Below are 12,173 nucleotides of genomic sequence, written 5' to 3' on the forward strand. Positions count from 1 at the left end.
GATTGGCAGGTTTATCAGCCAATAAGAGGAGGGGAACGTTAGAATGTTGACCAATAGGAGAGCAGGAAGGAGTGACACAATAATATATTATGAATAGATAAATTTAGCTGCTTCAGCTCAGTTCAGTGTTTTCTTTCATTTCATTTCTCATCATATGCACATATATCTGTATGTGTTTCTGTTAAAATGTGCATAAAACGCTGCATGTGAAGCTAAAAAACAGCTGCATTATGGTCTGTAAAAAGGAGTATTAGGGTCAGACATAAGGGAAAAAATGAGGATTTTCATTTTAAACTAAGAGAATAAAAAAAAAAAACATATTGAGAATGAAGTCAGAATGTCAAAAATAAAGTTGAGCTTTCAACTTTAGGACCAGGCATATGAAAAAAATTAAATCAGAAAAAAGTCTTTTATTTTGTATTTTGACAATAAAATTGACTTTATTCTCAAAATGAAAAAAAATCTTGCTCCTTTTCCTTTTCCCCCCTCTTAATCCAGCCCTGAGACTCCACAAAACCATCATGTTTAGGTGTATGTATGTAAGAAAAAAACTTTAAATTAACACAATATACATTGAGTGTACAGAAATTAATGACACATTGTTCATTTTTCACATCTTTAATAAAACAATCAACAGTCTGCTGCAGCTGTATCAGCACACATACAGTACATATAACATGTACATCAGGGTCAGGTGACTGCAACAGGTCAAACAGTTTGTGTGGAGAAAAGAAAGACATTTTTTTTACGTGTGGAAACAAATCTGGCACATTGAATCGACTGATACCACACAGTCTCACCTAGAGAAACAAGAGCTCTCTATTTGGAAATACAGTCATTAGACATTAGTGAGTCTTTTCAAAGGTAGAAAAAAAGATGAATTTTTGGACCTGATGAAAAGCAAACCCACATGAAGCAAGCCCCACCTATGATGATGTTTAAATTATTTAAAAATAATATTAGATTATTCTTGAATGTACAAAAACCTTTTCAGAGCAAGACTTCACAAATCTTGTACAGTTTTGATCACAGATCTTTTGAGGGAATCACAGATGATGTAGAAAACCATAGAAACATTGACATACTGCAGACAGTTCTGGGCAGCATCTACGAGAGAATGTGTTTTTCTACAGTGACTGGTGGATGAATCCAAGTTTGTCTTGGTGCTTTCCTCCAGCTTCTCAGTGAGGAGATGTGTCTTGTTTCCCCTCTTTGGATTATCTTGAGCCATTTCTTAAAAACTCAATTTACTGAAAGCGAATACTGAGGAGATTTTCATGTCTTTGACTGGCACAACTGGCGGATGAAAACCATCTTAATCCAACAGCTTGGAGTGCTCTATCCTCGTGATGGTCCAGTCTGGAGCCACTCCCTTAGTAAACTCCCTCTGGAATCTGTCAGAAAGACAAAAAGAAAGATCACAACAAATATTCTAAGTATAGGATTTGTAATATCTTACATGCACGAGTCGTGACACTCGTCAAGACAAGAATGATATACTCACTCATAATTTGCAGTTAGCAGTCTCTTAGTTTCTGGTTCTCCCTCTCCACCAATGGCCACCTGGAAGACTCGAGTTCCCTCCATGCTGTCGTCAGGCAGACGTGCGCTCGTCAGATACCAGAAACGCATCAGAATGCTGACAAACTTCCTCCCTGGAAAAATAATACTGACACTGATTAACACTCCACAAATAATCACAATCATCACATCTTTTCACATCTACTGCATGTCTGTCTGTCCTGTAGTCTTACTGAGGTTTCTTTCCATTTTTCCTCCTTTTGAGATGTTTTTCCTCATCTGAACGAGGATCTAAAGAAGGTGTGGTGTGCTGGACAGATTGTACAGCCCCTTGAGGCAAACTCTTGATTTTTGATAATGTGCTAGAAAATAAAATTAACATGTCTTGACATAAAGAAAATAAAGCACACTCCAAAACAATAATGCGAATGTGTATACATATTAAACAAATATAACCAGCACAGACATTAAAATATTGTGTTTCTATCAAAAAGGTTAAGGCCGGATTTATTCTCTATTTCTATTGTCAAAAAATTCCATAAATACTTAATACTTTTGAGCTTCCCTACCCTATTTGTGGCACACAGCCTCAAGTCTATTGGTTCATACTGAAGATGTAAATCTTCCAATAGCCCATATATACACTTCATCAATATATAGTTTCACTTTTAAAACAGCTTGGTGTTGTAATTTTTAGCAAACGTTAATAACACATAAGTAAATTCTAGACATTTGTTGAGGACTATTTTCAGCAGCGAGTGAGTATTTGGGGCAGCAGAACAGTGTATGTGGGATTTAGTCAAAATAAACTACAGTGTGTGTGTGTGTGTGTGTGTTCATGGTAATGAAGGAACATGTTAACTAGTGCTGCTCCATTTATGCGCTTTTAATAGTTTTTAGACAATAATGGAACTCGATGGCACACAGGAACAAGATTTATCGGGCTCTGACACACACATATGTGTTGTTAGGATACAATCAGTGTTGATTTTCATGGGATTTGCTGATGAACAAACAGACAGCTTTAAAATATCTCGGGAGGTAAATAATATCTCAGAACACTTGATGCTCACCATTATCATCATAGTAGATTCCCACGTCTCCAGTTGTTGTGTACATGATCTCATCAGATTCTGCAGAGAGAGCTTTCTTGTGGCTCGATGGCAGCAAGCTGCACTTTTCCTCGAGCTTTCCAATCAACTGCAAGGAGAGGAAAATGAAATACAGCTTCACTTGTGCAGAGAGGTTACACCTGTTTTAAGTACCCTTCATGTATATAACAGATTTAATTAAGAAATAATGTGTCTTGATAATGCCATGTCATGTTTAGTTGTGATACAGTTAATTGATTCCTTCATTTGTTAAACTATAAACTATTAAATTTTGATTTGATGATGAATTAATCATTTTAGTTGTTGGTTGTCCCACAAACAGGCTTGTGGGACCATCTGCCAAACAACATTTTTGTAAAATAAATATAACTACAAGCAACAATTTGCAACAGAACAGAAGGAAACAGCTCAGTCAACCATAGTTAAAGCTGCGAGCAGCAGCAAGTGGGTTTCAGCCTTTACAAAGCCAAGCAAAGCCATTTCAGTTAGTTTGATATGTTTAAAGAAGGAGTGAAACCAGTATCACACTTGTTTCATCATCACAAAGCCTGCAGCATTTCACAACTTGCCCCAATCAATATGACACTTCAGACTGTGGTTAATACTTGTCCGCTCTAGAGTATTTACACCCTGATATTGGTGAAGTTCTGTTCACTAGGTTATGAGATACATGTTTTTGGTATCTGTAGCATCCTCTATGGGTCAAGCTCAAAATACTTCAGCAGACCTATTCCCAAATATGGCCTTAAGGTGTCTACTGAGTTTTATGCCAATTGGACAAAGGGTTAATGAGTTACTGGTCTAATCCATGTCGCAGGTTGAACCAAAAAAAGAGTAAAACCTTTGTTGCTTTGGCCTGATGATTGTGGAAGAGTCTCCATCTTAATGGCCGCAAATGAAACCTATGACCCCCACTTGAAATGCCGTTTGTATTCTATAGCATTTGGATTTTCTATATCTTTCTTCTGTATCTGTGTGATTTGTTATCCTTGCCTTAAAAGTTGTATGGCACATTGATCATAAGTACTGTTTTTAGATATATTTCATAAACTAAGACCATGTTGCCATGTGTCATCAACCTAGCCTAAATATTACTTTGTTAGCCAAAATGTTAGAGTACAAAAACACTCATCTACTACACCCCCTGGCTACCCAGAGACGGAGACAAGAAATCTAAGATGAAGTAGCCTGTAGGTCCTCCTTAACACCAGTGACATCACTATTTTTACTATTTTAATTTTCTAATGTTATTTATAAATTGTATTAAATACGGGTGCAACGGATCAAAAAACTCATGGTCTGGATCGTATCACAGTTTTGAGTCATGGTTCGGATCATTTTTCAGATCAGCAAAAAAGAAAAAAGTGGTGGGATTAGGGTTAAATTATTTTAAATATGCACTTGTCTTTGATCTTTGTCTGTCTGTAATTATCACCATAGTTATGTAATGTAATAATAATGATAATAGTAATGATAATGGTAATAATATTAAAAACTTCAAACTTATACAGTGCTGTACTATGTATATACTATACATATATTAGATCATTATACACTGTACAGTATAATACACAACAACGCTCTGTAGTCTGGCTCAATGTCCCGCCTACAGCAGCACATCTGATTGGTTAGAAGTCATGATCAATCAGCAGACACACTGTGTCACAGACGGGGTGAGACAGAGCTGCAGCGGTGAGCAGAGAGGAGCTGTGTAGAAGTTAAGACAGCTGATATCACCAAAGTTTCAATAAACATCACAGTTTTATGATCTGTTTCTTTGGTGATAGCAGAGTTACATCAGTGAAAAAAGTTATGGTCTGGATTTCACTCAAGGCGATGTGACGACTTTTAAATCAGTCGCTCTTCACAGCAGCATCTGTCCTGTCTTTTCACTGCAACTCTGCATTGAGATTTCGGATATTATAACTTATACAAAAGTAACAGTGACAGTAAAACTATGATGCTCACATGTGGTCCGCGGATCACACGCGTGCCAAACCGCAGAGGGCAATCTGTACGGGACACGGGTCAACTGCGATGCGTTGCAGCCCTAGTATTAAATTCTGCTTGGTCATGTTATTGCCAGTACGCAATCTGCTTAATAATGTGTCTGTGCTGATATTGATCCAGAACAGAACATAAGAAACAAGTGTGGATGTTGGTGCAACAGTTCTGAAAAGATCTCAAAAAGTAAAACATTTGTATTATAATTAGTTGTTGCACAATTTATGCAGATTAATTTTATACTAATAACTTCAAAAACACAGCAAAAGCAGATAAATTAGTATATGCATAGTGTATAGAATTAGTATGGAGTTAGGGATCAGCTTGAAACATGTATATGTATGTGAATGTGAATGTATAGATATATAATGGATAATACAAGTTTGGACTTGCTGGGTTCCAATACTTACGTCTTTAGCCACAAGTCCTTCCAAAGCGTCAAACTGACATTGTGACAACAGTCTGGAAACATGGGAGAAGGCCTGCAAGACAGAACAAAACATACTCAACAACAAGAACAACTCAATCACCACATCTCAGAGAGAAAAAATATACTTTCTTAATCCTCTACATTTAATTCACAAATGTGCTGAGTTACTTGTTACTTTACAGATTATGATTTTAGCCCAAAAACATATAAAGAGTTTAAAGTAAGTTTAAAGTATAGCTGAAAGTAGTAGTTGGTTCATCAGTAGGTAATCTGACAGAAAATTACGAGCAACTTAATAACATTTCATGCTTCCAGCTTCACAAATGTGAAGATTTGCTACTTTTCATTTTAATTATTTAAATTTAGTAATAATGTAGAGTTTTGGACTGTTAGGCAAAAGTGTCTCTGGGTCATTGTAATGGTATTTCTCACTATTTTCAGAATTTTCACAAACCAAACAATCAACCAAATAATGGAGGAAATATACAGTAGAACAATTCATAATGAAAATAATAATTTATCACAATCCCATACAAATTAGTTCAAAATGAGCTCCACCTCAACACAACTACAGTGTGTTGGACTGGGTGCTTTGACACTTTTATGGCTCCAACCTAATTGCTTCAATACTATCAAGTATTAAAAAAAAAAGCCTCGTCATTGGATACAAAATTTTGATACCTAAGAAGTGAAGCTCATCACTGTTAGTGAGCCATTAAGTATGCTTGCACCAAGATCTGATAATGCTGGTGATTGGCTGTCTAGAGTTACATCTTGTAGAGGCATGCAGGAAAAAAGACTGTGGGAGGTTAGAGGCAGAGATCTTTTTTGTGTTTTTTTTTACCCTTAGGTCTTCAAACAGTGTCATCCTTTAAAATGAGAAATTGATAGCCATAATGACTTGAAATATTAACGTAAACACAGGTGTTACCAGTGATGTCCCGTTCCATTTAGTACAGCAGAACCTTCCCAGTGAACCAACATGCATAACAGCAGCACCCTAACTCTGTTTGACCTAAATGAAACTGAACCTTATTACTGTAAAACCTGTGATTATCTTACTAAATAACTGTGGCTGTCAGAGAAGTTCTAACTAACAAGAGCCAATTTATCACCATCTGTTGGCAGGTTTGTACACACCTGCTTCGCTCCCTCCGTGAACTCCTCAATGTTGAACTCTTTATCAAAGTACGCCCTGATAAGAAAGTAGTAAATTCGGGTGCGAAACCAGATGAAAGGATTGGGGATGCCAACCACCACCACCTTCTGGTTCGGTTTGTGTCCGCCCCGGTCGGAGCTGTACGGCCGGACGGCTGCTGACAATGCGGCAGGTGATGGAGAAGCTAGCCGCGTTTTACCAGGCCGCTTCAGGACGACACTATCACTTAAAAACAGACGAGTAAAGCTAAGTGTTGACGGCACCCTGTAACAACCTCTTAACATGGGCAGCGCCATCTTTCTTTCCTCGGAAGCCTTCTTGTGTCCGTGTACTTGTGTCTTCCGCCGAGGAACAAAAAAAAATATTAAAAAAAACAAAGATATAAATACAACAAAACACAGACATTATGATACATTTTTAATATTGGCCAAACAACACCTTATTTTGTAATTAATTGTCCATAACGGGCTTTTCACAGACCGAGTTCACTTCGTAAATTCTTGTTTCTATGGGGAACGCTAACAATGTGACACCCAGAAGTGTTTACTTTCTCCAGATGAAGAACTTGCTCCTTGGTCCGTGCTGGTCATTTTCTGAAGCAAATGCTGTTAAATGGAGCTCCAGGAAAGAGTACCCGTGTCAATATTTACAGAGGTAGACAAGGACTTCTTCCTGAGAGAGATTTATCCACAGGTAAGATCTCTGAGCCTCACTCACCTGACGGCTAATGTTTGTCTCTATTACAGCTTCTACTTTGACTGTTAACAGCTGACATTGTCACTGTTGCACGGCTCTATTGCTGGTGTTTATACAGTATGTTAAAGACAGTGGTGTGCATAGGTCCACCGGTGATGTTGACAGTAAGGTTCAGTATTTGTTGATGACGGAAAGTAAATAAGAAGGAAAAAATTCTACAAATAAATACAAATAACTAATGAAGTTTAAAAAATACAGTATATAACAACAGTGTTAAAAAAAAGGGGGATGGATAAAGAAATGTATTAAAAAGAATATATGTTAATTCATTAAAAAATTAATACAAATAAATACAAATGAGAGTATTATGAATAAGAATATTAGTGTAAATGTACAGCATGAATGCAGTGTATACCAGAGTACTGCATTGTATTATTGCAGATAGAGCAAGATAGATATATCATTTGGCTGCAGCTATATCCGTCTATATCAGTATCTGTATGTATAATGTTTGATATGTGCCAATATCAAAAAATATATATGTTTTTTTTAACAGAACATAATGCAGATTTTATTTTTTAGTTTTATAGGTAGCATTCTATGTATATTTGATCTTTTATTCGATCCAGTTTACTGTTTCAGTGCCCCAAACTGATGCAGTTTTATACATTAATACATGGAATGAGTATTGCCTGATATATCAATAATTTTACTTCCTAATATCAGAGTCAACCCTAAAAATATCATATCATATCAAGATATCATTGGCCACCGCAGACTCATAAAACATCCTCAGTATTGTCCGACACATGCTGAAGGACATGTTTAAGACTGATTGGTGTAAAGTCTCTCCAGCTGAATTGTACTGATGATTTTCCAGCGCAGACCGGCCGTGCTGAGAGGTGTGTCTCTCGGACCCTGCCTGGAAAAGTGGACAGTTGAATATCTTGGACAGAAAGGGGGAGACAAGGAGGTGAAGATACACGTGTCCACTGTTCCACAGATGGACTTCCTTCACAAAAACTTTGTGTACAAGTGAGTGCTCTCTCTGTCCCTCTCCCTCGCTCTCTCCGTCTCTCTCCCTCACACACACACACACACACACGTCAATTCTCCATCACTGCAGATTTCTCAGCTCTACCTCTTTACTTACAGGACTCTGCCATTCAGTGAATTTGTGAGAAGGGCATCTGAGAAAAAACACTCTGACTTCTTCCTGTGTGAGGTAACTATCATAAAATAATGGCATATATGCATTTTTTACAGTGTGTTGTATCTGTTAATGACACAAAGTCCTTGGTCGTATTTCAGGATGAGAGCTATTACCTTCGATCACTTGGAGAGGACGTACGAAAGGTATTAAGAAGACTCAGGCTGTTCACACCTGGTATTGTCATGTGCCCTGGGTGATCTGATCACAAGTGGACATCCTAAAGTGCATCAGTTCATACCTGGGATTAGAAAGTGTCTCTACATATGTCTCAAGTGACCACTTGTGATCAGATCTCATTTCCCTGCTCTACATGCAAATAAACACTAAGGGTGTACTATGTATTTTCCTTCAAAATTATTTTTCTAGTATTATGTATTTTAAATGAATTTCATTTAAAAAATATTTCTGACGTTCCTCAACATACCACTAGAGGGAGCTCACATACCAACAGTGGTACATAATACAGTTTTCATTCAAGTTATATACTGTATTGACTAATGTTACTCATCAGTTATTCAATTCAATTCATTTATAATCTGTGGAACTGAACCTTTTGTTCTACAAACACACGTCACACGTCCTCACTGCGGATATAACTGCAAACACCAACACAGTTGCATGTGAACATGTCTCTCCAGTGATGTTACAGACATACCACACACAACCAGAATATCCTTTAGTGTCGTCATCGCTTTAATTTCACCCACAAATCTGATCTTTACTGAAATTACGAGCAAGTGTGCAGGCTTTTGTACACCTTCTCTGCTTTGTGTTTTTCCCTGGCGTCGAACTCAGTTACAAATAAATGTCAGATAAGCTGATTCCTGTCCACATGTCGGTGCCTATGAACCACTCTGTGATTGGTGAGCTGTCAAGTCCAATTGCTTTTAATTTAATTCGGTGTAAACGGGCTCAGCATTATGATAAAGATAGGTTAGTTTTTGTACCTTCACAATTCAGCTGCCGCTAACGTCCCAAATGTCTTCAGACTGTCTCTGCGGACGCTCTGAACCAGGACTGAATGTCTCTCTCACAGGAGCCTGCTGATCTGTGCAAACAGTTCCCAGACTTGGCCGAGGATTTCCACATCCCACAGTTCTTTGCACCCGATCAGTTTTTCTCCAGTGTCTTCCGCATCAGCTCCTGTGGTCTGCAGCTGTGGACACACTACGATGTGAGTCTCTGCTTATTTGTTCAGCTTTTCTTTATTATTGGTGACTTGTCTGTCTCATTGAATGAATGGGGAATTGTGGAATGGTCTATAATGTGGAGTTTTTAATACATTTTTAATTTTCCATTAACTGATGGTCTGTGCAGATCAACTGTAGGGTTACAAAGATGCATTTTATACCTGCTGTCCTCATCAGCACAGTTGTATGTGTATGAGAATCATACTTTAATGCTCCTCTTCTATAAGAAATTAAGTTTTATAGTTAAATTTGTAAGCTCCAGTAAGTTCTCCCCCCTCTGGTCTCTGGGATTCTTTCATTCCTCCAGGTGATGGATAACCTGCTGGCTCAGGTAACAGGAAAGAAGAGAGTAGCTCTGTACAGCCCCCAGGATGCATTGCACCTCTACCTGTCAGGCAAGTGGCTACGTAAAGATGCCAGCAGCTGTTTATTAGAATGATGCAAATATACTGTTGATATTGATGCTGGATGATTACATGTTTATTAACCACTTGGTGTGATTTTGTAACGTCTCTTTGAATGTCAGGTGATAAATCAGAGGTCCTGGACATCGACTCCCCTGACCTGAAGCGGTTTCCCGAGTTTGTGAAGGCGAGAAGATACGAGTGTGTGCTGGAACCCGGAGATCTACTTTTCATCCCTGGTAAGCCAAACTCAGGAAACTATAGCATACAAATTCTAATGTGAGCTTGAAGGGAAAATTCACCATTTTTCATGTGGATGTCCAGTCAGTGTTGATGATAAATGTCGTCAACTGAAGCAATAAATTCCTCAGTGCTGCTTTTTTGACAGAAAAAGCTCAGTTCTCTTGCTGTGAAATCTGGGGCACGTTCAATCTGAAAACTGTGCGCAGTTTTGGATTGAATGGCGTGTTTCTTCAGGCTTTGTGGTACGTTCTCTCTTGTTTGGTGGGTGTGCCACCGGTGTTACCCAATCAGCAGTGACGTGTATGTAAACACTGCTGTATAAAAAAGGCACTGCAGTACAGTGTGCTTGTGTACACAACAAGGTGTTCAACACAGCACCGTTTATCTTTAAATAAATGTTTTGCTGCAGTTTGTCAGGAGTGAGCACGGCCCTGTTGTTCCTCCTGCATCCAGCGATGAACTACAGCCTATTTCAGCTTGGATTTCTGTGCTTCACTTCTGTGTAGCCAGGGGCTGAGCTAGACAGTGTTGGGCAAAATTTAGTAATTTGTTACAGTTGCTTTTCTCAAAAGTAATTGAATTACTTTACCAATTATTGCATAGAAAAGTAATTAGTTACTAGGGGAAATAACTTTTGCATTACTTTCAAATGTCTATTTTAATTCTCTTATTAATGAACACAACTTTATTATTTTACTGACAATTGTCAAATTTAACATTTTTACCCATGATCACTGATAGAAGTTATTAATTATACCAACCACCAGAGGGCAGCAACGTCTAGTGTTCTTTTTATTGCCTATGGTTTACCCAATTAAGTGGGATGTAGTAGAAGAAACCACAGACAGTTAATCAAGCATTGCTACAGTACTCCATTTAAATTATGTTAATTGTACTGTTAATTTGAAGAAGTAATTAGTTACAGGTCTAGTTACCCCCAAAAGTAGTGGAATTACAGTAGTACTTTTTTGTTACTTTGTTATGCATTACACATTATTGACACCTAATGTTATGTTTTTGCCAACAAAGTCATAGCTATAGGCTAAAGTGGTGATACATGCAGTTGGCATGCAATGCATCCTGGTACATGTAGGCACCGCACAGCTCTGAGCAGAGAACTCAGCTTTCTTGGTCAACAGAGCAGCACTGATTGCTTCAAATGACTACACTTACCATCAACACTGACTGGATATCCACATGAAAAGTTGAGAATTTTTACTTTAAAAACACAGATGAAACTTGCTATTGTAATGTATCAGTGATTACAAGGAATTAATTTCTCATATACTAAAGACTTTAGAATAATCCAGTGTTCCTGTTCCTCAGCCCTGTGGTTCCACAACACCCTGGCACTGCAGTTTGGTGTGGGTGTAAACGTGTTCTGGCGCCATTTACCTGCTGACAGCTATGACAAAAAGGACCCGTATGGTAATAAAGACCCTGTGGCTGCAACTCGAGCGCTCCAGGCACTAGAGAGAGCACTGCACACTCTGGATGAACTCCCAGCTGATTATCGGGACTTTTATGGGCGCCGTATGATTCAGCGCATCCAAAAGCGAACGTACTGTGACAGTCTAACGAGCACAACCACACAGCTGGACTCTGACAGCACATTACCCAGCAGTCAGTTCACCAAACCTGGATGAGTGTTCAGAGAAACATGGAGTAACCAATAAAACAGCTGTGCTGCAGTTGTGTTATGCTTCATTTTTCTTCATCTGACTTTGGAAGTTGAATGTGATTTTTAAAGTGTGGGAAACATCAACACTGGACAAAAGTATGTATTGATTCTAAACTTTGTTTCTAACGACCTCAACTAATTTCTGCATAACCCCACCTAACTTCATCCTGAACACAGGTCTATTCAGCCAGATTGTGTCCAACACTTACAAAGAACCCAAACTAAAATCAAGTCAATCTACAGTTTGTCTATTTGTTACTCTTTAAAGTGAGAGAGAATAAATGGCATCCAGTAAACAAAATTAATTTAAATCTACATTCATGTTTGCAGAGTAGTTCGCAGTTGAGAAATCTGAACTACCTAAAGACTAATTTCTTAAAGGTTTAGACACATTAACCCATTAAATATGAAATACTGGATTTTATAGTCAGTTATTCTCCTTTTGACAATAATGTCCAAGTGTTTTTCTGTAAATTTATTTCAACATTTCGTCTTTATTCTTGAAATGTAAGAAATAAGT

At 38.0% G+C, this 12,173-nt stretch overlaps 2 protein-coding genes across 2 annotated transcripts; one reads left to right on the forward strand and one right to left on the reverse strand.

Moving 5' to 3' along the window:
- Positions 1-599: 599 nt before the first annotated feature.
- On the reverse strand, positions 600-6,551 carry maip1 (matrix AAA peptidase interacting protein 1). The gene is made up of 5 exons (XM_084724486.1): positions 6,208-6,551; positions 5,048-5,119; positions 2,595-2,721; positions 1,505-1,655; positions 600-1,394 (listed from the first exon to the last, which is right to left on the reverse strand). Exons 1-5 carry the CDS (start codon positions 6,520-6,522, stop codon positions 1,316-1,318), a joined length of 744 nt encoding a protein of 247 aa, XP_084580612.1. The 5' UTR covers positions 6,523-6,551; the 3' UTR covers positions 600-1,315.
- A 143-nt stretch (positions 6,552-6,694) lies between these two features.
- tyw5 (tRNA-yW synthesizing protein 5) lies at positions 6,695-11,663 on the forward strand. Its single transcript, XM_084724485.1, has 8 exons — positions 6,695-6,919; positions 7,803-7,957; positions 8,078-8,147; positions 8,234-8,278; positions 9,172-9,309; positions 9,633-9,720; positions 9,852-9,968; positions 11,299-11,663. The coding sequence occupies exons 1-8, from the start codon at positions 6,839-6,841 to the stop codon at positions 11,616-11,618; spliced, it is 1,014 nt and encodes a 337-aa protein (XP_084580611.1). The 5' UTR covers positions 6,695-6,838; the 3' UTR covers positions 11,619-11,663.
- Positions 11,664-12,173: the final 510 nt, after the last annotated feature.

The sequence above is a fragment of the Lutjanus erythropterus genome, chromosome 8, assembly GCF_056507025.1.
Source record: "Lutjanus erythropterus isolate fLutEry1 chromosome 8, fLutEry1.hap2, whole genome shotgun sequence".
Taxonomy (NCBI): domain Eukaryota; kingdom Metazoa; phylum Chordata; class Actinopteri; order Lutjaniformes; family Lutjanidae; genus Lutjanus; species Lutjanus erythropterus.